This window comes from Oryzias latipes, chromosome 1, assembly GCF_053564925.1.
Source record: "Oryzias latipes strain Hd-rR chromosome 1, Olatipes_Hd-rR_3.1".
NCBI classification, from domain to species: Eukaryota; Metazoa; Chordata; class Actinopteri; order Beloniformes; family Adrianichthyidae; genus Oryzias; species Oryzias latipes.
Window position 1 is genome coordinate 34,561,899 of NC_136237.1, and position 27,680 is coordinate 34,589,578.

Sequence of the window (27,680 nt, forward strand, 5' to 3'; positions counted from 1 at the left end):
GTCCTTTTTTATTTTCCACTTTTGTTTTATTTCAAATACTTTATTAGCAGCACAATATTGGGAAAAGGGTTTTAAAAATCTAATGCTGTTCATATGACGTTAAAAAAAGGTTATGGGAGGATTTTTGAAGGTGATTTTGTTTTTATTTTTTTGTCCACGCTTTTCCTCAGCCTCACTCAGCTCCTCTGGAGCGAGCTGAAAACAGATTTGTCATTTTCCCACCTTTTCTGCTGTTGTTAGGCGGGACGGGGAGTGCTGGGCCCACAATTCCCACACCAGCATACATCTCCTTGCACACGGAAACACTTTTTCAATGCACACTTTCTTAATGAAAGCCTGGTGACATTCTCAACTCTCACACTCTCAGGGGGACCTTTAAACTTGTCCCCCTTGATCCAACAGCACCAATTTAAAGAAGTGGGATTTATTTTTCCTTCTCTTTTCCAATATTTTTGCAAAGAAGAGGGGAAAGCGCAAAAGGGAAAGGCCAAGCAAACAAAGTTTTGTTTGATTTTTTTTTTAAAGGAAGAAAAAAGTAGCTTTAAACTAAATTTAATTTAATGGAAAAAGCTTAAAATGTTTTCACCAATTTGTGCATCAAGAGGGATTACAAGTATTTCCACCTTAACAAATGTTAATATTTTGGGGAAATGTTAATTTGTGCATTAAAATGTACAAAAAAAGGCCTCATCTGAAAGAACATGCAGGCTTGAAGTGGTCGGAGAGCTAAACTCTCCCTTTAGGCTCTGCTTAATTGTGTGTAATTCTGAGTGTCGACTTTTCAGCAGCGTGTTTTCATCTGCCCCAAAGCCTGTCTTCACACGGCTTTGGATGAAACCAGCAAACAGAAACCTTCTTAAACAGCTGCCACGTGACCTGATCTGCAGCTGTCAAACGCCACTGAGCCGCCTTCACCTATCAGACCTGTGGCTGAGAGAAGATTTCAAGAGCCTGAATGGGCTGGAACGTCGCTCTGACTCTCAAGTGTTCCCGTCTCTCATCAAGCACCTCTCTGCTTTCCCCTCTCTGTAGCTGTCTGTCATCACCACTTATGCGGTGCACCTCATCCAACTCCCTGATTACTGTAAGTCTGTTGTGTTACTGCTAAGTGTAAAAGCTTCTCTTCCTAATAAGTTACGAAAAAAATGAAAACAATTGATATTAATAACTTCACAGAGTTCCGAAAAGACCAAACAAGCTAAAAGGAAGAACTTTTCAAATTTTTTTAAACCTACTTCTCCTCCATCAAACACAAATACTATATAATATGATGTAAAATATTTTCTATCTTTTTCCTGATGATTTAAGCAATTAGTACAAAATTAGTAAATTGCTAACAAATTAGTAAATACAAAAATCTTTAAGCCAATTTACTCAAAGTTGCCCAATTTTGTCTGTATTTTTTAGAGCTTGTTTCATAAAAGTCAAAGTTGCAATGTTTTTATAATTTGAGTCTATCAGCTCATCTTTGCTACATTTCTTTCATGAAAACAATGCAACGTGTTTTTTTAAGATATTGATTTACTTTTTGATTGCAGGCCAACCTTTTCGCTGTGCATTTTTATTAAGACTGTTTAGATTCAGCAGTGACTTCCAAAAAAATACTCACCGATGATGCTTAAGTATTTGAAGTATTTCTAAAATAATTGATAAATAAAAACGTAACCTTCAAATGTTATAGTGTTTTGAAAGCTAAAATATGTTTTTAAATATTAAGAACATTTTTTTATTTCTTTGTGCAGGTTTTATTATTAGTTAAAGAAAATGGGGCGCATTAATAGAATTATTCATTTTCCCCTATTGACAAAACACAGAAGTTGCGTTCAGTGTCCGCACGGAAAAGCGCGTGCACTCACCCACGCACTCGTTGGCCTCCCTGGCCGTGGCTCTCTGCCACGGTCTGTCGTAGTGGAACGGCTTGCACCTGTCGCACTCCGGCCCGGCCGTGTTGTGCTTACAGTCGCACACCAGGCTCCCATCGCGGTCCTTCACGCACCGTGACGCGTGTCCGTTGCACTTGCATCTGCCCCCGACCTGCAGGTCCGACACGGCATAGAAGTAGGAGTCCCGGGCCAGCTCCGAGTCGTCCTCGTTCTCGTCGCCGAACGTGTGCAGGCGGCTGAAGACCACCTTGATGTCCGTGGCGGTCACCCAGTCCTGCAGCACCGGGGAGTTGTCGAAGTCGTGCGCGGACGGTCTGCCATCCAGCGTGCTAAAGGCGATCAGGCCTCCGGTCAGAGGGTACATGTCCGTGTGGGAGTCCGTGCACACGGCTTCCTGCTCGTTCTGCTTGGTGATCACGGCCCGGTTGGGCTTGTTGTACATTTTTCTGCACTGCGTGGAGTAAAACTGGAAGGGCACCCAGGTTTTGCCATTATCCATGGATTTGTAAATCACCATGGACTCGGGACGCGGGGAGCAGAACTGCAGGCTCACGTAGGTGACCTCGAACTTCTTGCCAAGCGACAGAGTCAGGGTGACGTTTTGCGGGTACTGGATGAAGTTCTCGGACTGCCAGCAGGTGAGGTTGTGCGGGTTGTTGAGATCCGTCAGGTATGCGGGTGGGTGATACTTCTTGGGGTCGGACGCGTCGCAGCTGTGGCAGTTCCTGGTCCTCTCTTCGCCCTTCTCCGCGGATGTCACCACGCAGTAGCGGCTGGGCGTCTTCCCGCAGGTGCTGGACACCTTAACCTCTTTCCCGAAGGCGGCGTTGACGAAGTCCGGGATGCAGCGCCGCGGGTTGCCGTGCTCGTCGTAGCAGGGGTCTGGAGGAGAGGTCTGGGCCGCGAACAGACCGATGCCGTATCCGCCAAACGCGCTCCGGCACCACAGGGAGGCGGCGAGCAGCACGGCGTGCACGGCCCTCATCATCGCAGGTCCCGCTGGAGGAGAAGACCGGAGGAGAGAGGACAAGAGAAAAAGACAGGAGGACAGAACTTAGCGCAAAAGGTTTTCAAAAGTAAAAACATCACAGGCAAGTTTAATTAGGCAGAAACCTTTTTAAATGTAACGATTAGAAATATTTAAACTCACCTGGAAACAATAAATAATTCAAATCAAAACAAAACACTTTGATTGGCGCGCAAAGCTCGTGCGTAAAAAGAGGATCGGCTGGATTTCAGAGTCGTTCATGTCCTTAATGCAAGCCCCACTCCTCATGCAGGTCTTTTCAACCCCCTTTCTCCTTCTCCTCCGCCCTCTCACTTTCGGATCTTGCTTGGCATCACTTGAGGGAAACTCATTCCGAGGGGTGACACCAGGCGGAACAAGGACGTCCACTGGTGGCGCATCGGGAGACGGACGTGCGCAGAGACGCAATCGAGCATCTCCGGAGGGACCAGTTTAAATGCTCTTCTCCTGTCTCAGCTACACCTGATTACTTTCTTATGATAAGTGCAACGCAAAATGATGAAACTGAGTGACTGGAGGAATCAGATCGTGAACAGCCATGTGGTGTCCAGGAGGAACTTGCGCGTGGCGGCTGCAGAGCAGCAGCTCGCGGGAGTCCGCAGATAATGACACTAATGCAGATTTAACTGTATCTTTAAGCACTTTGCATCCCTCCTGAATTGTGGCTTTCCCTTGAAGTCCTGCAGCTGTTGTGGAAGACCTGTTGCATGTCAGCTCCACATTTACAGCGCCATCTGGCGCTCATAGTTTAGCAGGAGGCTACATGTCGTTCAGACGTAAACCACAAGGGGGAGCCATCACCCACTTTATTTCCATTAGAATCACTTCAAAATGAATTCCCTCAAAGTGAAGCATATATGATTAGCCTGAGGATACATTTTGTTTTTGTTTATAAATATGTGTCTCTTAAAAATAGCAAGAATATGTTTTTAATTATAAATTTACTTTTTTGAGGACACACTAAGTGAAGAGATCAGTTTGAATTGAACACATTTTATTTCAAACCATATTTTTGTAAAAGACTCTTCAATAAATTAGGACAAAAACGTGAATTAAAATAGCATTATCATCATGTTTGCTGTTTTTTAGTTTCCAGCTTTTGTCAATAAAGCTTTTTTTTAGTCAGACAAACTGGTGCAGCTGTCTATCAACCTGCTTTTGTATGTTTTTCCTCTGAATGCTACTGTGTCAACATCTCCAAGAGTTTTTTTATTTTTATAGATTTCATGAAGGCTTCTTTGGAATTGTCACTTATTGATGCAAATATGTATTAAACCACTTTGACTCCAAGCTTACCTTATTGTAGCATCTACATGAAAGAAAAAATCTAAGTGAATGTTGTGTGGGTTTTATAGCTGGGGGAAAAAATTGAAGTTAAATTCTAAATCATTTTGACAATTTTAAAGTATTTAACTGTCAAATTACAAGCACAAAAAGAACAAGTTCTGCCTTGACTGGACTTTTGTGCCCACTGACACTTGATGCAGGTTTTTCGCCAGTGCTTTAAGCACCACTTAGGTGCTTAAACCGGTTTAGTGACACAAAAACTCAAACATAGCCATTGATTTATTTGCTACTGTATTATTTTTGCCTGGGCAGCATTTACAATATTTTGATTGTTGCCTTCTCTAGTGCATTTTTATCAAAATACACCTTTAAGATGATGATAATGTTTGTTTTGAAGTTGAGGTGCAGTTTCTCATAAATAACATATTATTTAATGTTATTTGAAAACCATGATCTAATATAAAAAGATAAGTTGTTTGGACAGGATGTTCCATTCTTCTGAGTTTTTCCCTTCATCTTGATAAAGGCAGATTTATATATTTTTTACTCCTCCACAGAACTCCCACTCTTCTTTAAAATTTTCTGTCCTTTTTTCCAATCTGACCATGAGTTAAATTCTACTTTATTTTATTTATTTAACCTTCATTTTACCAGGAAGTCCCTTGAGATTAAATCTATTTTTGAGAGAGACCTGGCTAAAAGTGAAACTTGTAAAGTTGTGGTCCAACCTTATGTGCAGATTTAGAAGACCATTGAGGATTTTCATGACCTTTCAGATATTCCTGCAACTCATTTACAGATTAGCATCTTTGTTTTTTACCAAGTTAGTGGGGGATTAATCAAGCGAGCACAGGAAAAAAATCCCCTTTACATTTTGAGCCCACAGCCTCTGAAAAGCATATAAACAGACAAAATCTAGTTTTAAAGTGTAAAAAAAAACGTATTTTATCTATATAACATTACAAGCACATATAAGAAATACTATTTCATTTTATGTTCAATATCTTGCAATTACTGTTTAAAAATGCCCTCAAAAACAATGAATTGACACAAATGTGAATCTTTTTCAGAAGAAGTGTCAATTAGTTAACCATGCAAACAATATTCTTAATATCGCTAATTTCAATACCCAAAATGAACACACCAGATCGAAGTATGATAATTAGTCTCCAGCTGTCGACAATTTTTGCAGACCTTACTAAACTTCAAAAAGGCGAATTAGGAGAAAACACGCACAAAGGTTTTTCTTAAAAAAAATGGAGAAAGAATAAAAACGTTTATGCAGGTAATACAGATTAGAGTGTGTAAGAAAAACACGCTGAAGGTGTCAGTGCAAACATAGTGTAAAAGCAAAATGAGAAAATAAACTAGAAACCCGCAAAAGAAAAATACAACAACTTACTGAAGAATTGAGAAAATGCTAATTTGAAAGAAGAAACAAAAATCGATCCATCCGTTAAACCCCTTTAGGGGTAACAGGGTTACTGAAGCCTATCCAGTCACTGTTGAGCAAAGGCCGGGTACACTTTAGAAAGGTTGCCAGTCTGTCGCGGGGCCATACAAGCTCTCACATTCACACCTATAGGGAATAATTTGGAGACCCTCTCTATTTGGAAACACCACTGAACCTATGAAGTATTAGTATGGAGGAAATGGTGGGAGGAAACTGGAGAGTCCTGGGAAAACCCACACATGCACATAACTTTATTATAAACATGTCAACATGACAAAAGAAAAGGCAGCAACAAAAAAGCAAAGATGGCTTTCAACAGCTGAGATTTTACATGTTTTTTTAAAATCTTTTTTGGTTGATAATAAATCTCATATTTCATATTCATTTTTATACTATAATATGCTTAAACACAAAAATGGGTATAGTTGTATAGATGTGTGGATATTCATGAATGTATTGTCATGTTAAATCATGGCATCATGTGGTTGAGGATATTTAACATAAACAGATTAGAAAAGAAATCGGTGTTTTTTAAAAGTCACCCTTTTTCCTTAGCTGTGTTTTTTTTGTTTGTTTTCAATAGGCTCAGCCTTGTTTGAATTAAAAAATAAGGATGTTGTCATTGCTGTCAGGTCAAGTTTTTCTTTTTTAGCAAATGCAGTTTTTAAAAAATAAAACTGAATGTAAAATAAAAGCAGATGACAAAAATGTATTAACATTTTGAAAATAAATTAATCCACTTATATAAGCCAGTAAATTAATACTAAAGTAAAAAAGCACAAGTATGCACATGACATGGCTGGAACCAATTAAGGTTCTGACTGCTGTATGCACCTGAGGTGATTTGGGTGTGGCATGCCAGGTGAGCACAAATCTGGCAGGGTACTGGAAAAGGACACAAACACTGTGATCTTGTAACTAAAAACCCAAGTGAAGGTATCTATAAACAACTGGAGAGGCAGCTTTTAGGACACAACACAGAACAGGGTTTGTGATGCAATTCGCTTTGTGTTTAGGTGTAGCTCTGGACCAGTCAGATGTAAAAGTGTCACGAATGTTTGTGTGATCTGTGTAGCTATATTTATTTCTCGCTTTGTTGTGATTGGCCATGATTGAAAATTGCGATTCAAGAAAATAACCTATTTATCTGCTGAATATTTATAATCATGGACTTTTTTTAAAGTCATGTCGTCTATTTGTCTAAACTGTTGCAATATTGGAAAGTTTCTTAGACATTGTTTCTTGTTTAGGGTTTTTACCACATGGCACCTCAGCATACGGGTTCACATCACCATCATTTAGCAGTGTTTGCCCTTCAGAACTCTGTCCTTTTAAAAGGACCTGCTAAAAAACTGGAAGCTGAAAAGTCTGAGTGGATTCCTGACAGTGGTTCTCCAGTAGATACTTTCCCCTTCAAGTCTGGAAGAAAAACTTGACGATGGTTGTTGTTGGATGTCTTTAGGTTTTTGGTCAATTTTTTTTATCTTTAATCATGTATTTTTGAAGTTCTCCAGAGTTGTGTCAAAGTGTGCTTTTATTTTTTTTTCCCTTTAGGTAGCATCTATTTTGCTTTTGGTTTCCTGCTACTTTGAGCTTTCTCACAATGTTGGAAAATTATTCAAATATTTTAACTTTCACACAGCTTTAAAATAAAGGTTTTATGTTTGCGTTAGAGCTGCGCTTCTGAAGTTAAAGCACAAAATGTTTGAGCTGCGCAGAATACTTTTTACATAAAAGAAAACGAATGTTGAATTAAAAAAAATGGCATTTGAATTTCTCATTTAATAAAACTATAGATTTTCATGAAAAAGATGAACATGAATGCTTTAAAGTTGATGAATTGTAAGAACTTTGAAATACTTAAGTTTGTCACCACAGTAGAGAGAAGGGGAATTCACAGCTACTCAATTAGATATTTAAATGAGTGTGCGTGTGTGCACTTTTGTGTATAAATGTGTGTTCAGGGGGGAGCATTTCCCTGAAGTGGGGGTTGCACAGAGACCGCTAACTCCAAAAAAGCTTTAATTATTAGACCCTTCACCTCCATCATGCAATTTTGATAGAAAACAGCTGTATTTGTGTGTGTATATGATGAAAGAGAGTCAGTATTATATTTTTCACAGGCCTCAACATGTTTTTATTCCAGTTTTCTGCTGCCTAATGTTTTGTCTCCACAGTTAGAAATGATAGAAATGAGTAGTTTGGATCATTTCATATTGTAGTGGCTAATTTCTCTTTTTTGTATCTTAATTTTTTTAGAAAATCTTTGAAAAAGGCTGTTTTAATCCAACTCAACAGCTTTTTATACTCAAACGGCATTTTAAACACATTTCAGTCAGATTTTAAACAATATAACACTGAAACTGCACTTCCTGAAGTGTTAATGAACACCACTGACTCAGGAAAAACATTACGCAGAACCAAGAGAACTGACCACTTTTAAAGGTCTTTTGCTATTTTATAAACAACATAATGATGTGGAGCCCAAGCACTTGTCCAATAAGGTCTGCAGGAGGCAATCAGCGGTTAAAGCCTGAGTCAGATCAGCTCTAACCACTGCTTTGCTGTACATAGATATATTCTTTCTCTGTCTGCTTTTACCATCAGTGGTCGCCACAGCGAAACAACCCCTCTTTCGAGGATGAGTCGCATGGTTAACTTGGCAATGTTTTACGCCGGATGCCCTTCCTGACGCAACCCTCTCAATTTATCCGGGCTTGGGACTGGCACAGAAGCAGAGAAGGGAATAGGGAGCAGCCCGGATTCAAACCCTGGTTTCATGGACGGAAGGCGCCGCAAACCAGCACGAGCTAAACTGGCTCCACTTTGCTGTACATAGATATAAACATTATTAATCTCCCAAGGGAGAAATCCAGGTGTCCGGCAGCAAAACACACACAACCACAAACAATAAATAACAATAAGATGACAGTTCGTAAAATAAAATGACAGTCATATCGGGCACATTAGTTAAACAGCCTGATAGCTGAAGGGACAGATGGGGGGGACATAGATGAAGCTTTTGGAAAGACTCAGATGTTCCACAACTGTATTTCTATCCATCCATCTGTTTACTGAATTCACTGAATCCCTTCTGGGGGCGATGGGGTTGCTGGAGCTCCCAGGCGCTGTTTGGGGAAGGCAGGGTACACACTTAAGTTGCCAGTATATTGCAGTGCAACAGAACCACACACACTCAGTCTCATTCCCTCTTACAAGATCCATCACAGATACCAGGTCACCCATAAATCAATCATCTTTTGACACTGTTGTAAAAGCGTTCCCAGCTCTTTTTCAAAATTTCTGCTCTTGAATCACGATTTGAATAAGTACTCAGAAATACCATTTTGAGTTTAAATTTTGAAATGTTTTTCACTATCGTTAAAAGAAATGCCACAAAAACATGTTAAACACCAAAAACACAATTTTCATACTTTGTTTGATTCTTGTATTATTGTTTTAGCCTTCATTCTTGCTCTTCTTTTTTTTTTATTCAAGACCAGTAAAGCTGTTTGCAGGTGTTTTTTCAAATATAAATGTGCCCCAAATCTCATTAGAATTTTCGAGAAAAGGTTTAATGTTGGACTGAAGAGTTCAGTCTGGACAAACAAAAAGCTTTCCAACAAAGACAGGTTACTGTGTGAAAAATAGCGTGAAAACAAACACATGGCGCAGATGACTTCCTTTCAGGGGCCAACATCCCTTTAAAATCCTCATGCAGCCTTTCAGACACGCAACTACAAACACACGCATGCACTTCCCACGCGCGCACGCCCACAGGCGCGCACACGCAAGCAGAGAGGCTCAGAGCCACAGCAGCAGCTTCCCTCATTGTGCTCACATGCAGCAGACTCAACACTTCCTGTTTGCTCTCCCATGAGTCTCTCTGTGTTTTCTTTCTTTCTTATTTTTGGTGAAGCGTAAAGGAGCGCAGCTCCAGCAACCACAGATCTGACTCCTGCTTCCCAGGATGATGAGGCTTCAACCGCCGACAGAAATGAATGATTGAATGAACGACGGACCTGAACTATTCGTCACTCACCTGCGGAGCGGAGGAGATGGAGACGGAGCATTGAGCTGCAGGTAACGTCCTCTAACTCTTTAATAGATTTTTAAATTAAATAGTCCACAAGTGACAAGTTTGTCCACACACTGACCAGAATTTTGGCAAAGCAAACTGTACTTTTATTATGTTGCACCTAAATTTACCGGTAGAAGTTTATAATAACATGATGTTGAACTTTAGCCAGTTTTGTTGTATCGTATTACAGTTTTAATTCATGTTTGAATCACTTTCCTGTCAGTGAGGGCATTATTCAGGCAGGGCAATGCTGACACCCCCACCCCCCCACCCCCCATCATCATCATCATTTACTGTCTTATCATGTTTGAGGAACTTGTGCTTTCCTGAGCTTTTTATGATTCATGCTTTTTATACTCAGCGAGGAAGTACAGAAATAAGAAACACACATGTGCCTGCACCACGACTTTTGTAGCCATTGTGATCTCATGTAGCAGATTTAAAGTAATTTGTCTTCCTGATACACTTGATGGACGGATTTGGGTATGTTTTTACTGGGACTGTGGAGGCAACTAAGAACGCCATGATAAATCAATGAGTTGACATTCTGTTGACAGTGGGGATTTTTTTTGATTTTTTTTTTTGTGGTGATTTTAACTGCACAAAAGTTTTCTTGCCTTTCCTACAAACCAGCTTTAAAAAAAGCTTTTTGAAATCAGTTTGCCTTGACAGGTTATGTCAAAACTCCCATGATCCCCCAGATGTCGTCATGCCATTTTTAGAGCTATTTGTCAACTTCCACAGAATTTACAGACTTGGGCAAATTCATTCAGTCTTCTGTTTTCCATGTTGAAAGACCTTGTTATTCAGAATCGCCTCACTATGTAGAATATTTTTTTAATTTCAAGGATTCCAGCATGGTTTTTATGAATAGTCATGTCTCCATGGTAACAAGGAAACCAATAACAAAAATAGTGTCTTAAATCCCATAACAGAATCCTATACTTGAGTTGTTTAGATATAACAAAGTATCTTAACGCAAGGACTCCTTAAGGGTAATATCTATTAACAAAAGTGCTGACTATGACTCTGCTGTCATGTCAGAGGTTACGTGAGGTTGTATTCAATAAAAGAAAAAGAAGAAGAAGCTTAAAATGTGAGTTATTGCTGATGCTTTCACGAGATAAACAGAATTCCCCCTCTTTTTTGGAACAGGGAAGATGATCATTGTCCGTTATGTCACCAAATGTGTTTCCTTGTTTTTCTCAAAAGCAACTCGAATCAAAACATTTTTGCCTGCCTCCTCCTGGCTCATCGTTCCTGCACAAGCCCAGGAAAACAACTGTATTCCAAAATCCGTTTGATTAAAGTCATCTCATCTGAGTAATAAAAACTGTTGAAGTTTAACTGAGGCATCAGCTCAAAAAGTGGAGCCTGAATCCTGATGTGACGCTTCGATCAGATAATGTAGTGGAAGCGGTTGCATGTGTGTAGGAGAGAGGATGACGGTATCCTAGTGCGCTGCTGTTATTCACAGAAATGCTTCCTGTTTGTCTCTTCGTTGCTGCGGTATCAGTGAAATCTTTAGGTTCACCTTTTACACCTCATACTTTTGAGGTTGGCGCCTGTGTCAAAGTTTGTTGTGCACATATTGTACAAAAACACGCCTGTTGGCACACACAAACATGCCATGATAGAAGAGCAACAATCTCTCTTCTCTCATGAAATTCAGCAGCCAGTGTATGCTTTACCCTCTGAGATCAAATCCTGGGTTTTGTTCTATCAAAACAGCTTCTGATGAAGTGTGAAAACCTTCAGGTGTTCAGTGTGTAAATGAGGAGCAAACAAGGTGGTAAAGTAAGTCAGGAGATCAAATGCTGGTACCCTCCTGTTTGGAAGGAAGTACTATAACTTAATGTGACGGAACTTCATATTTGCATTCAGATTTTCATATGCTTATCAGTGTTTATCAAGGAAATGGGGGGGAAAAAAAGGATGTACCGAGCATCTCTGTTTTCTAGGAGGAACTCTTGCTGTGTCTGGGTGCTAACTTACATTCAGTGATTCTTGCCATTTTTATTTTTGATTTATTTATTTGGCACATCACAGGGAATTTTGTTCAAATCTCAATTTAGATTTCATCCATTTACAAGTGATGATTATGGATCAGGAAATAATTCGGGAGGAACTGTTTCAGTGCAGCCATTGTCCAATATGCGGAGCTTTGGAGAAGCAAAAAACATAAAAGCAAAAATATGAAGTTAAGGTTGTTGAAATAGTAAATTAATAAGGAGGGCAAAGTGGACACAGATGTCTAGTGTCTCATCGGCATCTTCCAGCAAATTCTATTTCTTGTAATACACCTGAAAGTGCCACTCCGATCATTTTTTGATCAATTTTAAAAGCGGACCATTAATAATGATTACGCCATTTTTTAGCCAAAGTTTGAAGAAAAACTGTGTTGTTTTCCAGGACATAATTTCTGCAGAGTAGTAGTACTTTTTTAGAAATTTACCTCTGAGTTGTCAGTGACCGTTGATGCTAGACAACCCCACCCACTGTCCCCTTCCTGGGCTTGTAGCCTGCTCAGAATATTTTTTTACCTCTCGTAAGCTTTATTTCAAACTGTATATTTTGTCTTCTCTTGATTCCCAATGGTTTTGATAAAGAAAAACTCAGAAATGCAATTTTGAGCTTAAATTCTTTATTTCCTACATCATCAAAAAAGTGCCACAAGAACATGTCAGAAACACCAAGAGCATCATTTTTATTGGAGTGGGTCTTTGAGACAAACTCCACTTATCCAATCTAAGGTTCTCATTTTTGAAAATAAGAAATTATTGTATTTCTTTAATGTGGAGTTTAGCATTTCACAACTTTAAATCAATGCAAACATCCTTAACCCGAAATGATTTCGGGTTTGATCATCATTTCGAAATCATTTCTTTACACCTGGTTTCCAAGATTACAGACCTGCTTGGAATCTCATCACTAACTCAGGTTTCTCAAGCGAAGCCAGCTTGATCCTGTATTGACTTCAGTCTTTTAGTTAACTTAGATCTTGCCACGTTAAGCAGGCTTTGACCTGAATTAACAATGTCAACAATCCTGTGTGATTCACTTCTCAACATAAAGCATGTTTGTCAGTTAAGTTTCTTTCACATGTGAATAATCTTGAAACAGTGAACCAGGCAGTTTAATGAGATATGAAACTCAATTTGGACTAATTCAACTGAAAGGATGGCACCTTAAGACCAGAAATATAGAAAACAGAAGTTAAGATGGTTTAAAACTTAGGAGGTCAATTCAGAGAATCTTCAACAAGCATTGGGTCCTCATCAGAAGATGTTCTGCAACAGATGGGCTGGAAATCCATAGATATTGTAACAAAACCAGAATTTCATGAAGTTATAAATTGAGAGCTTGTTTGGTCTCAAGAACAGCAGTTGACAACCATAAATCAAAGCCTTTACAACAAATTCCTTTAGATTAAAAAAAAAAAAAGATAACACTTCTGTTGCCTCATCTACATCAGCTGCTGACACAACTGACAGATGTCAAAGGCGGCTGACAATTTTGCCTGATGGCATTTCCAAATCATTACAGGTGTTGGTTTGACTCCACCTCGGATGAATTACATTTCTACTTGGTAGCAATTGTGTGTGCCGAAGCTTTGGAGTTGGACTGCTGTTATTTCCTTAAGCTGTGAGAAGCCGGTTCACATCCAGCGGAGAAAAGCTCTGCTGGCCATGAGAAGGATCTTTAGTGGAAGAATCGGTGGAAAAGACAGACACGCTTACTGTACAGAGATCTCCACGGTCTGTGGGAGCATATCTAAGAGCAAGATCACATTGCAACAATAGAAGCACCTGCTTCCCCAGAGAAGCAGGGAAGCTGTCTTCCTGTTAGGAAGCAGTTGTAATGGGATCACTGGGAGAGATGGGAAGCAGTTTGTGGGGAGATGGTGAAAAATATGGTACAGAGAGGAAATCATGCACTGTAAAAACAGGCCCCCTATATAGAAATAAGTAAAGAAATTCTTCAAATAAAATAAATTCAAGTAAGCAAAAAATCTTTCTAATGAATTCATATTTTCTTATGCTAAGGTTATTTTGCTGTTGAAAAGCTTTCATAATAAGATTAATATCCTGTAACAAAGAACTTTTTATATCCTTCCGATTTAGTTTTTACAGTTGGTGTAGAACTGGAATAGTTCAGTTTGTCTCGGTGTTGGAGCTAAAACATGAGCAAGAGATGAAGACTTCTAAAGTGTCGAAAAAGAGGTAGTAAGAAAAAATGTCCTAGTTTGAAAAAAGTCCAGCAGACTCGGTTTGAAAAGGCAGAGAATAGCAAAACTTTTCTCCTTTTTTTTCTTGTTTCTACCAAACATTGACTGTATATGAGTAGCTGGACAGAGTGAGCGTGACATCACCCATAGAAAAGGGCTTACTTTAGCTCCAACCACATGAAGTCAATTCAGTTGACGTTTTTTCACGGTACGGACGCCGTAGTATTGGAGCCAGACGATGTGAGTATAGTGATTGATCCGAGTCGGTCTGAGTCGACCTTTCTATGGAAACCTCCTTCGTCAAACAAGAGTGAGCTTGTTGGGAGGCCACAGCCCTATCACTTGAAAGCAGGCTACATACATCTGTCAATCAAACATTTGTGAGATCACGTATTTTTATTGAAGCATGTGATTGGTCAGTTTATAACTTTAATAACTGCACTACAGAAAAAAAAACATTAATAAAAGATTAGGATTAGCAAGAACACAGGAAAAACAGCTATCAGATCAAGAATGGCTATTCTGACAAATCTGAGTAATAGTTGTTTATTTCTCAATAGAATTCTACTGGGTTTTGGCTTCTTGGAGGCAGCGGGTACTGCCTGTTTGGAACACGACTGGGAAAGAGTCACTCAGTCTAGTTCTCTTTAACAGTCAATGGTATTACCATTTCTGATTAAACCATCAGAAATGTTTGTTACAAGTGTGTGCTTTTTTGTGGGTGTTCTTATCCAACGCCATCACTGATCAGGAAGAAACAAAAGCACCAAAAGGAAATCTGGTTAGTTCTGCTACAGTCTGATTATCACTTCTTCTCTATTCCACAATTTATCAAAATGCATTTGTTACATTTTTTTATGAATTAACATTATCTGGATTTATGCCGTGGGCTTTTTCATTTGCTTTTCTTACCCAAACCCTTTTTTTGTTTTTGTGTACTTCTGTGTTGTTGTCCCCTGGCTAAACTTTCACCTCACTGAATCCAGACCCTCTTTTTTTATGCTGACCTGCAGGTGCTGCTTTTTTAGCCCTAGGGTTTAGTTGACCTCTTTATAGCTGGAATTCTGTGATATTACCACCCTTATTTCACTAAAAAAAACATTAGGGTGTTGACACCACACTTGGTGTTTGCTGACAGCACTCAACGTTTGGAAGTCATCCACAGGGGAAAGTGCAGCACATGCTTCTGAAAGGTACAACACTCACATCTGTAGCTCTAATGATTTTTTTATTGAAAGGAATTTGAGGAAATGCATCCATTTGACACAATCAGAACCTACATTAGAATTGAAACTTTGAGTAAGTATTTGTTTTTCAGTCGGGTTTTTAAACAATTCTGTGAGCAGAAAAAAGAGAAGAGAAAGTGAAGGAAAGTCAACATCAGTATGTGAAGAGTTTTGGATGTGATTGTTTTTGCCTTGCAGATAAATACAGTGTAAAGAAAATCCTTCACTTTATCTTATAAACCCCCCAATTGCTTTCAAATGCCAGTGACGACAGTCAGTTTCAATATGCTGCAACACCATTTGGCTCGCTGTGAACCGGCTACAACGCTGTTTGAATGCTGCAAGATGCAAGCCCAGAAAAAGTGGAAGTGACCTTGTTGACTCTTAGGGATGTGCTGCATACATCCTCTTCTGAAATGGCACATTTGCAACTTGACTATCAGCTTATGGTTAAGTCATCAAAACAACAATCAGTCAGAATTTAGGGTCAAAATCCCTGTTTTTGCACACATTAATACTACTGTGTGGTGAATCTGTGGATTACATTTTTTTGAAAATACCTTTTTCAAGCTGAAAAGTGGCTTTTGATAGTGTTATTTGAGGTGAATATGACTGCATCATGCAAGGGCTTCACCTCTTTGTTTCACCGTGTCTCCAGTGAACTCTAAGTTGGATGTGGGAGTCACCTCAAGTCTAACTTATTACTTCCTTCCACTCTCACCGGGCTCTCATCCAGCCCCGTCAAGCCATGACAATGACCGGAGCCCTCAGCAGAAGTATCCACTGTGCTCAGTTCTGCTCAGTGCCATCCGGGCCTCCTCCTAGACACAATACAGCCTTGGGAGAAGAGGCTGCATGGCTGTGATGTTTACATCTGTGTTTAATGTTATTGTTAATGAACTGTAACTACAGGAATAAAGGTCACCCAATGACAAAGTGATCTCACAGTTCTATCAGATCTAGCCAAGATTTGCCACATTTAATCGCATTATAGTCAGAAAATATTGCAAAAGATGCTATAAGGGGTTATAGAAATGCCATTTAGTAAATATATATGTAAATATTAACGTTAAAAGGAAAAAAGATGTTAAATATAAATCACTTTATATTCTAAAAGTATGTGTAAAAAAAGAAGTCTAACAGCTAATTTAAAAGTTATTTATTATGTCAAAATGCCAATCCTAAACTTGACAAATCTAAATTCTGAATGAATTGCCTTTTGTTATTGCAATAAGTAGAAGTACAAGTTCAACAAAATGTCTGCACAGAGAGAAAAAGGAAATGCATTAAGGGAAATGCGATGGAAAAAACAAAACATGAATAAAAAAAAACAATATTACGTTATATACCTACATTGTGCATTTAAATGTTAAATTTGATTCAAATCTGAATTGTAAAGTAAATGTTTGGTTTAAATGTAAATCCTCATATTAATTTGAATCCTAACCATAAACATTGTCATTGATAACTGTTATATCTAAAATCAAATCAAAGTATCAATATATTACTAAATACGTTGCATGTAAAGTGTAGATATAATTGGAATGCCTACATTTAAAAGGTAATTTTCAATGTTTTGATCCATGTGTTAAATGTGTAAATGTCACTTGAAATCTAGAGGTTAGATATAATAAGTTCAGAAAATATGCAAGTAGAAACACAAAGCAGAAAAACACAAACCCATTGACTGTATAAGAGAACTGGACAAAGTGAGTGGGATGTCACCCATAGAAAATGCTGTACTTCCAGCTTCAACAAAATAAAGTTAATTCAGTTGCCATATTTTTGCGGTAAGGATGACGCCATGTTGGAACCAGATAACATCATTAAGCCGGGATTGGTCTAAAGGTCTGAGTCGACCTTTCTATAGAAGGACTGGGCTTGTTGAATGTCCACACCGCTGCCACTTGAAAGCGGGCTTTGGAAGATTTGTCAATCCAACGTTTCGAATGTTCAAGCTGGGGTCCACAGTCAAGTTTTATTGAGGCATCTGATTGGTCAGCGTAGGGCTTGAATAACTTAAAATAAAGAAAGATGTTTAAAAAAAGGGGATACATGCAAGAATGGTTATTCTGACAAACTGAATGTAATAGCGATTCTTTTTTTGTCAATAGAAGTCTATGGGATTTTGGCTTCTTGGAGCCAGCAGGTACTTCCTGTTTGGAACTTGTGGTCTTTTTAAATACTGGTTTTTAAATGCAGTGGAACAGCATCTTTGGACTGCTTGTAAGATTTAACCCTTTTCTGTCTGAATTGATTTCGTATGACATAAAAACAAAATATTCTACGGTATTTTTCCCATTCCCCGTGATGCTAAATTCAGTTGAGTCCTGGATTAAATGACACATTGCAAATTGGTGACCTGGAATATGAAGGGGTTACACTTTAAGAACAAACAGGAGATCAGAAAGCATCGGTGACCATGTGTCTACGCGTGCTATAAATTCTTTACTCCACACCCTAACCGTTTTCTAGCATCCTCTGCTGTTTTGTCCCCTTTGATTAATAAATAAGTAGGTGTAAAGATAAAAAAAGTCAATTACTATTTCTATAAATCTTCCAGTGCTCGTTTGTTTTTGTCCACATTTCCTGTGAACGCTGTGGAATTAGTCACACTTTCAGGGGAAATTTTGAGACGTTTTGTTCTTAATCATGACTGCATGAAGATCTCTGTACATTAGCTAGAGTAAACTTGGAGTAATGTTGAGTTTATTTTTTATGTTGATAAAAGAATATAACATTTAGGAATGATGGAGTGCTTAAATTATAGTGAAAAATATTTTTTTCTGTACTTTTGACTCTATAGGTCACCATTAAAATTGTATCTAATTTCTTTAGTAAGTAATAGTTATAAAAATTGTTGGTCTTTCTGATTTTATCACTTAATCTATTTGTCAAAAGAACAACACACCTCTGGGTGGATGGTCACAAAACACAAACTAAGGCCAAAATGCAGAAGATTGGTTTGAAAGATTCTCTGATGTTTTTGGGTTCCCTTTTTATTTTTATTTTTTTTAAAGAAGCCACAGCCAGTATTTAAATATCTATCAGTCTCACATTGATGTTCTGACTCTAACTCACAATGCTGCTTCACCCTATTTACATTTGAAGGCATTCTTTTGTTCACTGTTTTTTGACGGTCCAACCACAACGTTTTTGTCTGGTTTATTTCTTGTCTGGAGCATTTCAACACCATTTTTCTTTGGAATCTGTTTGTCAGAATTGTTGTTTTGTTATGTTAAATCAGCAGGTTCAGTTTAGCTACCACACCTACTGTATATGTGGCAAGTTTGTATGTGCTTTGTCACTGTGGCTACAAAAAATTCTACTTCTTTGAGCCTTTTTATTGTAAGACAGCAATATGAGCAAATAGGTAGTATTTTTTTTTAATGTCAGTATTCTGGTATATTAGATCAACTCAGCCCTCCGTGTTACTTCTTAAGAGATTAAACTTGTTGATTGTTTACTGCATCTTGTAAATAGTAAATTCTATTTAAAGACTTCCCTTTTTCTGTCTGGAGTTTGACGTTAACCTTAGCAAAAAGTATATTTTATGAAATATTCTTAAACATAAGTATAGCAAGTATACTGTGGACCATGTACATGTAGTGTAAGAAGTATACAAACTGAATACTTCTTCAGACTAAATTGGAACATTTACAAGATACAGATAGTATATAAAAATAAACTTTTACTGCCTCCGTTTAGTGCGGACCACTTGTAGTAGACCTCTTTTTGCGTATACTTGTCTTCTCTTATTGTATTTTTACTAACTTTGTTTTGCTAAAAAGTAAAAGCTAAAAGTGCTGGAAGACATTGAAGGTCACCCTTTATGTTCAGTTTTTCTGTTTATATGAATTGATTTAAATACACTGAAGTATTTGCTATCATCCTGTTTAAAGCCAGAATTTAATTCATTTAGAACCAATGACCAAAAACAAAAACAAAAAAGTATAGAATAGGAATACTTGTAGTACACTTAAATGGACTACCTTGAGCTAAGGGTATCATCATAGCAACAAACCAGTTTTTAATGTGGCAAAAACCTTTTGAATTGATGTACCTTTTATTTATTTATTTTTCTTACAGAAAATGTCGACTATTTCTTAAAATGGAACATTTCCAAATAAGATTCCCCCATCTTTGGTGGAAGTTTTGGTTCTTCATTTTCACAAGATGATCTTTTCTAATATTTGCTCATGTTGCTGTCTGACTATAAAAAAGGCTTAAAGAAGTTTGAAGGGGAATTCCAAATGTATTAACACGTTATTTTAAAAAGAACTGACGTGTATTTTGTGATGGTAAATATAAACTGGGTTACAGCACGTTTATTATCAGGCTCTTGCTTTTCAAAATGTATTTTGAAAAGTGAAACGGCAATGGTGCAGTAGTAGAGTGGTTGACCTCTGATCAGAAGACCGCAGGATCAGTTCCTGCCCTACTAACACATGTGTCAAAGTTTCCTTGGGCAAGACACTGAACCCCACATTGCTCCCGATTGATTGGTGCCAGTGTTCGGTAGTGGAGCTGCCATTAGTGTGTGAATGTGTGTGTGCATGGATGAATGGGGACTGTGACTGTAAAGTGCTTTGGGTCTTCTAAGAAGGTAGTGCTATATAAGTATACTCCCTTTGGATTTTTTTAAATCTATTTTTTATTAAACCAAAAGACTTTAATAACCTATGGAGCTGTTGACTACCTTTTAAAGGGTATCCTCAGAATCAGCTCCACAGATGCCCTAACACTGAACTCTCTTTGCTTCTTTTAATGAAGACTGGCAGGAATATTTTTTACTTACAAAAAAATCGGTGTGCCAGGACACATGAAGATTAAAGACTTGAGTATAAAAAAGGGTTTTACGTTTTGGTTTGATTGCTTTTTGTTAGTTGTCTGTTCACACACACTACTGGTTTGACTATATGAAAATAAAAACCGTTAAAAGCTCTGATTGATAAAGAGTGGAGGCAGGCCTCTTGATGTTCGATCATCTGTGGGGTTACAGTAAATAATGACCTGATGATTAATTTTAGTCATAGTCATAGGAGTTCTGAAAGTGTGCTCAGGTGTCTGTTTAGTTTATGGATCTACATCAAAACTGGGGGAATTTATAGATCATTAAATGCAGTATTGATCTGTGAAAAAAGTGGACCATTCTGAACAGATGAACTTCTGTTTTTGCTGTCCTTACTCTCAATAGCAGCTCTGTTTGGTGGTCAAATGCTTTTTTTTTCAAATTCTACTTTGGAGCACCTTAAGTTTCAAAACAAGATTGTTTACAAAATTTTAGATGAAAAATGATCAGAAAATGATTTTTTTAAAGGATATAAGTCATCAAGAAATGTGCTCATAACAGAACTGAAACGAGTTGCCACACCTGCTTTCTTCTCTGTTTCTGCATGAAAAACAACCCCGTAAGACGACTTAAAAAAAAAAAAAAATGAAGCTCAGCACATCAATGAGTCATTGGTGAAAAACGTTTTTGCTACAAATGAATTACAATTTCTAATTCCACAAGTGGGATGTACCATCTGTAAAAGATTTTGTAGCATTTTCTAATCAAATCCTTTAATTTCTCTACATTTTTCACCAGAAGTATAACTAATCATGGGTTACTGAGGTTCCTCTGTGCCGCTCAACAGGTAATTGTGCTAAACTGATGGGTTATCCATTCGTTGCAACAAACAGTAACCATAAAAACAGTTTCTTCTTCCCTTATTACATAGAAATTTCCCTTTATGGCTTGCGTGTCCTCTTGCCCTGATTTCCATACTTACCGGTTGATAAGCCTTCATGCAAAAACTGGTGTAATAACCAACCTGTCATAACATGCACAACAGACAGGACACCTGTGTGTGCATGTGAGCCTCTGAACATTACTGGGGAATTGAGCAGCATTTGGAGATAACATTCCACAGAATATGTGAGTGGGCATGGCATTATGAAACTCCTGGGATTAATGTCAACTCTCCTTCCTGCCCCTCCTCAGAGCCTGAGTGAGGAAGATGCAGCACACCTCGTGCACAGAGGATCGGATCCAGCATGCTCTGGACAGGTGTCTGGATGGGCTGAGACAAAGTCCCACAGCAGCGCACCACTGGAATGGTAAGACACCGGGCATGCAGTGTTGTTGAAGGACTCTCTTTAGACATTGTAGAGCAGATTATTGTAAAGAGCTGCAACAGGGAATGATGTTTATCGGAAATAAGTCCATAAAAGCCTTTGTTTCAATGCGACACAGTGTTTTGTCCCCAACTAACTCACAGTTTAATGTGGATTTAAAGGAAAATCATTGTATCAAAGTGGAAACAAGCTTTAATTTTTGTATTCTTTTTACCTTACTGTCAGTATGAGCAAGTATTTATCTGAAATGTTTTCAATAAATTAATCAACTTTATTCATATGGCACTTTTTGTGCAACTCAAGCCTTCGCAAACGCCCCAACGGCAGATTTTAATAACATTTACTCATAAAAACTCATTCTAAAAAAAAAAAAAAAGTAAAATTGAACTTAAAATGATGAGAGAATGAAACCTTCCACCTGTTGAATGTTTGCGTGACCTGCTGCATGCGAAAGAAAACCAGCGTTTTGTGTTTTTGCTTCCGTCTCTGCCATTATTTTGGCAACAGACTGACACTGTCTGCCTCAGAGGGAATGTGGAACAATTGTGCATCCTCACGCTGCACACAGAAAATGTCAGATGGCCCAAATGTTCAGGCTTTTATTTGAAAGGTCCAGGTGGTTGCATAAATCTACACCCAACCATGTAGGTTCCTGTAAAAATGTATCCCCTAAAATCATTTATTTAATTAAAAACTCCTATAATTTACAATGTCAACTCTTTTTTTTTTATGCTTTGATACCTCATTGAAGGCCCACCTACTGTTTACCTTGAAAAGCATAAGCTTTATATTCATTATTTAAAAAGTCGCCAAGCTATACCAATATCAAGCTACATTGGAGTACCTGTTTGATGAATTCTGATCATGTGAGGTTTTCAAAAGTGGCTAAAATCTCACTAAATTTAAAAAAAGGAGAAAAAAACAACAACAAGCAGACTAGATGTTACAGATGTTGGACTGGAAAAACTGCATCATGTATATCATGTGCGGCTCTAGGGATGATAATCTTTTCAGCAAAATGTGGAAGTTGGAAAGATGTTTCTGCTAAATGCACGAGCTGTCGATGAGATAACCAGGATATGAAAATTTTGCCTCGACTGCAGGTTATATAACATCACCGAGACCTTGAAAAGTTCACCTATTGAGAGATGAAGAGATTTATTTTTTATTAATAATAACAATATTTGTAATAGTCCATTCATTATCTAGACCCGTTTTGTCCCTTTCAGAGTCACGGGCATTCTGGAGTCTAATAATAATAATAATAATAACAATTATAATAATTTATTTATTTATTTGAAACGGCACAGTGCAATAAAAAACCACCCTTATGGTTATACATCGTTAAAAAAGCCATTATTGCCCAAAGGTCAGTTTTCACCTGTAGTCCCCTGCCCATGATGTGAAAAAAGCACAAGTATATATAGAATAAGATACAAAATATATGTACAAATGCTTTTATTCAAAGAGATAAAATACAAAATCACAACATGTGATTGACAACATTTAATCATAGCATCTGAGCAGGCTTATCTCTTAGTAGCTGTAGGTTGTTGACAAGCCTCAAATTCAATTGTTTTTGTGTGTGAAGGCTTTGTCTGTGGCTTGCAAATCTGCTGAAGTAAAAAAAAAAAAGCACATTGAACGAAGGCTGGTTAGGATTGCAGTTAAGAAATTTTCTACTTTGACATATTTCTCAGGCAGGCAGTTGTAGAGGACGTCAGTCCCTCCACACCACTCCAGACCTCTTTTTCTAGATCTTAGCAAATCCCATTTAAGGTACAAAAAAATCCACACAGCTAAAACTGAATCTTAAGAAAGTTTTGAAGACCATTTTTTTTAATCTTATTTTCTGTCCTGCAAGAAAAATTAAGCTTATTAAGAATGTTTTTCAATTCCAAAACATGTCTTAATGGCTAGAATCGTTTTCCTAAATCAAGAATTCTTGGTAAGATAACTTGTCTTACCGCATCCTTTTTTTTCTGCTTATTTAAAGAAAATCTATGGTTTTGCGGTGCAGCATCATGTAAACCTGAGTGGGTCTGCAGATCTTCGCCGCTTGCTCAGTTAGAGATTCGAATTGTTCATGCAACACAATTTCTCCCACAAATATGCCATCAAGCGAAGTAGCTTTCAAACCCTACAGGGTTTGCCCCCTTTAAAAAACATCTAACCTTCTTGTGATTGTGTTTCTTGGAACATTTAAGGCTTTGCACTTTCTCAGAAGCTTCAACCCTGAGACCCACATTAGTTTGTTCTGTTTACTTCAATGTCAAACAGAAGGCTGTTGTTTGTTCACACTTTCCCAACAAGAACGCTCAGCCGGAGCCTGGTGCTCATGAGTGCAGGGGCGGCTGATCTTTTTGCTGGTGATGCTGTTGCTTTCATATCACTAAAGAAGCGTATTATTATTGGGTGTTGGAGGAAGTTGTGAGAGTAGACAGCTGGGAGGAAGTGGTGGCACAAACCGCAGCATGAGTGAAGCATCGTGAAGCAGGAGTTACAGTGGTGCTGGGCGTGCGGACGTATCAGATCTGCGCTGCCTCCTGCGTGTCAGCATCAACCAGTCACACGCAGGATGACGCACGAGTGTGGAAATGAGCTTTGGGGTTTTTACCCCATAAGTCAAATGTTGTGATTTACATGCGAGCTGAAACTTGAAGCCCAGTTTGGTTTTGGGCTGGTATTTAGTGGGGTATTTTTGAAAAACTGCTGTGATATTTTCTACCTGTCATTCTGCTGCTTCTCATGTGGATCAAAGCGACAGCTTTACATGCTTGTTTAAATTATACCTGCAGTCAATTTTCTTATGATGCAAATCCTCCTTTAAAAAGTGAGACATTATAATCGAGTACAGGAGAAACTGACATGCTTCCTGAAAAACATTTCTGTTTACTGAGGAGAAATGCAAATGCATATAAAACCCTCACATAAATAGTAATAATTATTCAACATGTAAAATAAACTTTTTTTTGTAAAGCAAAATTCTAAATACTCATTTTAATTTGCAAATCTTATTTTTTTGTATTATGCATCAATAAATATTTGTGTATTTGTTTAAAGGAAAAAATACCATCTTTAACTATACATATTTGATGGCAAAACGCATCTATGTGGCAAACAAGCTTTTTTAGTTGACGGCTGCAAGTTAATTCACACTAGGGTTTCATGATACGAACTTGCAATGTGCGATGTGAATTGCAATACATGAACAGATGGCAAAATGAAAAAAAAAAAAAACATTATTTGCATTTCACTGCAACGGTTCTATTAAAAAAAAAAAAAAGTCAACCAAATGATCCATATTTATATGGAGGTGGGCATCTAAGGGCTCTATCCAAATGGTGAAATGTGTAATGGCCTTTTTCATTTTTTTAAAATCAATTTTTCAAGCTGCCATAAGTATATTTTAGAATGTCTGTAACCATTTAAGGCCATTTATTGCTGTTTAACCCATCTGTTACAATAATACACCCCACAGGCTGATATCGCCATGAGGATACACTCCCGGTTCATTCTGCAGGCCTAGTTTACACAAAAAAGCAACACAAATATTATTTAAGAAGATCGTTTGAAAAATATCTAGAGCCAAGTTGTCTCAGAAGTGATTATCGACTGTAAATGATAAACAGTTACATTTTTGAGATTCTCTAATGGTCAACTTAACAACTAGTCAAAAATATATTAGATTTTTTTTTCTTTATGAGAAAAGAAATCAAATTTTTTAATCCTAAATCGACTCATTTTGAGCGAGTTTGGGCAGTGAGGGCACAAACAGAACTTTTCCCCAATTTTACTATTTTGAAAGTCAGAATTTTTATCCCAAAACTTCACTGATGATCTTTAGCAAGTACATGATTACATGATTCCAAGTAAAAATAATTACTAATTGTCACCTTTTTTCACCATTATTTGCTGTCAAATGGTTGCCTTATGAGGTTTTGGGTTCAATCTTTCTGGTTGATTTTCAGAGTTTTCCTAAAATAATGCAGTTTTTGGGACTCTCTTAAAGGGGGTGCTAGTCTTGTTTTTACTTTAAACTTTAAAAAAAATCAGTTTCATTCCAAACTGCCCATCTAAATAGTTAACTTGTTTGAAAAATTGTCTTTCACAATTCTCAGTTTATATTAGTTAATCAGTAAAACTGATGAAAGCTATTTTTTGGTTACATGAATGTGCATTTTCGGTTTTTGTAGACTCTTAATTCAATGAGATTCTACTAAGAATAGTTTTCTTGTATCTTTATATTACAGCTTTGTGTGTAGCAACCTTATCAGCAAATATAAGATGAGATTTCTTGATGGTTGCTGTCTGCATGTACAATGATATTAAAACCAGTCACATATCGATGCAAAAAAGATTAAATGTACAAAATAAAAACGTGCAGATATGACAGGTGCAAAATATAAATATGTTTGCTATGTCCATCCAATGATTTTGTAAAAATGTATTTTGCAGATAAAAAACGATTTAAGAAAATAAAAAATGTGTAAGATGCCTCTTTATTAAAAGTCGTGTTAAGTTGAAGTTCAAAAAGCATAAAGTCTTTTAGAAAATAAACGATTAGGTCTGGTATTGACCTGGCATTTAAGCCCAGATTGGTACAAATGGAGCCAAAAGTGAGATTTCTTCATTAATGTTATCAAAATGTGTGCAAATATGTTACTAAGTGGTAATTATGTTACTAGTTAGGGCTACTGCTGGCAGCAAAAGATCCACAAATATTTTTTAGATACTCTGTCAAAAATTATTAAAGTTTGTATTTTTTACTGTACTGATCTAAAAATAACCACTCGGTAACATTATTTAGAATTGTTTTGCATAACATTACTGAAGAAAGCTTACTTTTGGCTCTATTTGAATTACATATCTTTTTAAATATTATAGGTGTCAGCCAACAAAGCGACAACTTTGGAGTTTTTGGATTGGGAATCTTTTGATAATTGTTTGTTTTTATCCATTATTTCTTTGTTTATGTGATCTGTTTTTGTGGAAAAAATGGAAGTCAAACGTTTATCTCACTTATCTCACGGGGAATATTTTTTTAAAACATATTATCTTGTTTACATCGTTATATTTCAGTGCTGATGTGCTCAGCCGGCCAGTCAATGAACCGCTGGAGCTTAGAAGAGTTGGTGAAAAGAGATCCTGAAAACTTTCTCATCCTTTTACAACAAATCCTCAGGAAGGCAAAAGAGGTGAGAGGACAAAGAGCTTTACATTATGAAATATTCAGAGGTTTCCTTATTTATCTGGTTGTTTCTCACTGTGCTTTTGTGTGTGTTTTAGGTTCAGGAGCAGTGCCAATATGAGCTGGTTGCTCCGCTTGCCATCATGTTCTTATCTACCCTGCTGCAGGTACAGAATGTCACCGAAGATGTTGTCAACACAATTGCCCTTTGTCACCATTTCATCCACAAACAAGATCTTTCTGTTCTCAAAAAGTCAAAGTCCGTCAATTCAAACCGCTGTGACGTTTGCTTGAGGTGTAACTAAGACTACGGGGTTGCAAAAAAATATTCAAAAAGCACAAATTCTGCTGGTCTGACAAGAAGCTTTTCCCCTGCAGACACTTCTGCTTTTCTGTTTTGTTTTGAGGTTGTTCAAACTGAATCTTTGCTGTGATAGTATTGATGTTGCAATGTTGCCAAGATGTTAACCCATGTTGGTGTTTCATGTCCTGGTTTTGTTATTTTTAAATTTTCAGACGGACAAAATTTGCATTGTTGGGTCAAAAGTGCTTATTTTTGTATTAATGACAAAAAAAATATCTAGCGGCTAATAATGGGAAATATTTTTCAAATGTACTACAGTGATATAGTACTACAGTATTGCAGTAATATGTGCTCATTCATTATGATGGTGAAATGAGGCCTGCTAGTTCAGGATGTTTTAAAAACAGTAGCAGAAATAAGATTGTTACCAGCCTGATGTGACAAATAGTATAGATTGAATCGTTGTGGGGTTGCTTCCTCCCACTGTCCAAAAACATACCAAATTAGTTAATTTGGTTACCAAGTTATCCTTAGGTGTAAATGTAAGTCTTTGTGTGGTTGTGTGTCCCTCTGACAGACTAACGACCTGTCCAGGGTGTACTCCACCCTCCCAACAGTAGCTAGGACAGGTTCCATGAGGGATTCAGAAAATGTGAAATTTCTGTTTAGTTTTCTTAAAACAAATGTGCACTACTGTTGAATTCAGCTTCTGCCCCATGAAATTTTGTTCAAAGTCATACTTAAGTAAGTAACTCTGGTTCCTGCTATCTGGCCCGGTTTTTATTTTAGAATATCTATTCAAAAGTTCATTGGTATTTTAAAAAAACTCTTTAAAAAATAACTGTTATATACGTGGTGGCACATTTATTTAAAAGCGTCC

At 37.5% G+C, this 27,680-nt stretch overlaps 2 protein-coding genes across 6 annotated transcripts in view; one reads left to right on the forward strand and one right to left on the reverse strand.

The window, feature by feature from the left end:
• ntn1a (netrin 1a) overlaps nucleotides 1-3,591 on the reverse strand; it is a 69,143-nt gene extending 65,552 nt beyond the window's left edge. For both annotated transcript variants that reach the window (XM_020699728.3, XM_004065783.5), the window contains exons 1-2: nucleotides 3,034-3,591; nucleotides 1,857-2,882 (exon numbers count right to left, since the gene is read on the reverse strand). In XM_020699728.3, the coding sequence (XP_020555387.1) occupies nucleotides 1,857-2,871 (1,015 nt within the window). In that variant the 5' untranslated portion in view covers nucleotides 2,872-2,882; nucleotides 3,034-3,591. The remainder of the gene's footprint in view (nucleotides 1-1,856; nucleotides 2,883-3,033) is intronic.
• The window catches only part of pik3r5 (phosphoinositide-3-kinase, regulatory subunit 5), a 38,163-nt gene continuing 11,268 nt past the window's right edge, over nucleotides 786-27,680 (forward strand). For 2 of the 4 annotated variants that reach the window (XM_078953978.1, XM_011473806.4), the window contains exons 1-5: nucleotides 6,518-6,586; nucleotides 9,570-9,733; nucleotides 21,172-21,287; nucleotides 26,388-26,503; nucleotides 26,595-26,663. In XM_078953978.1, coding sequence (XP_078810104.1) covers nucleotides 21,188-21,287; nucleotides 26,388-26,503; nucleotides 26,595-26,663 — 285 coding nt within the window. In that variant the 5' untranslated portion in view covers nucleotides 6,518-6,586; nucleotides 9,570-9,733; nucleotides 21,172-21,187. Of the gene's footprint in view, nucleotides 1,085-6,517; nucleotides 6,587-9,383; nucleotides 9,734-21,171; nucleotides 21,288-26,387; nucleotides 26,504-26,594; nucleotides 26,664-27,680 lie in introns of those variants that run through there. The other 2 variants (XM_078953988.1, XM_011473804.4) reach the window with 2 other exon arrangements.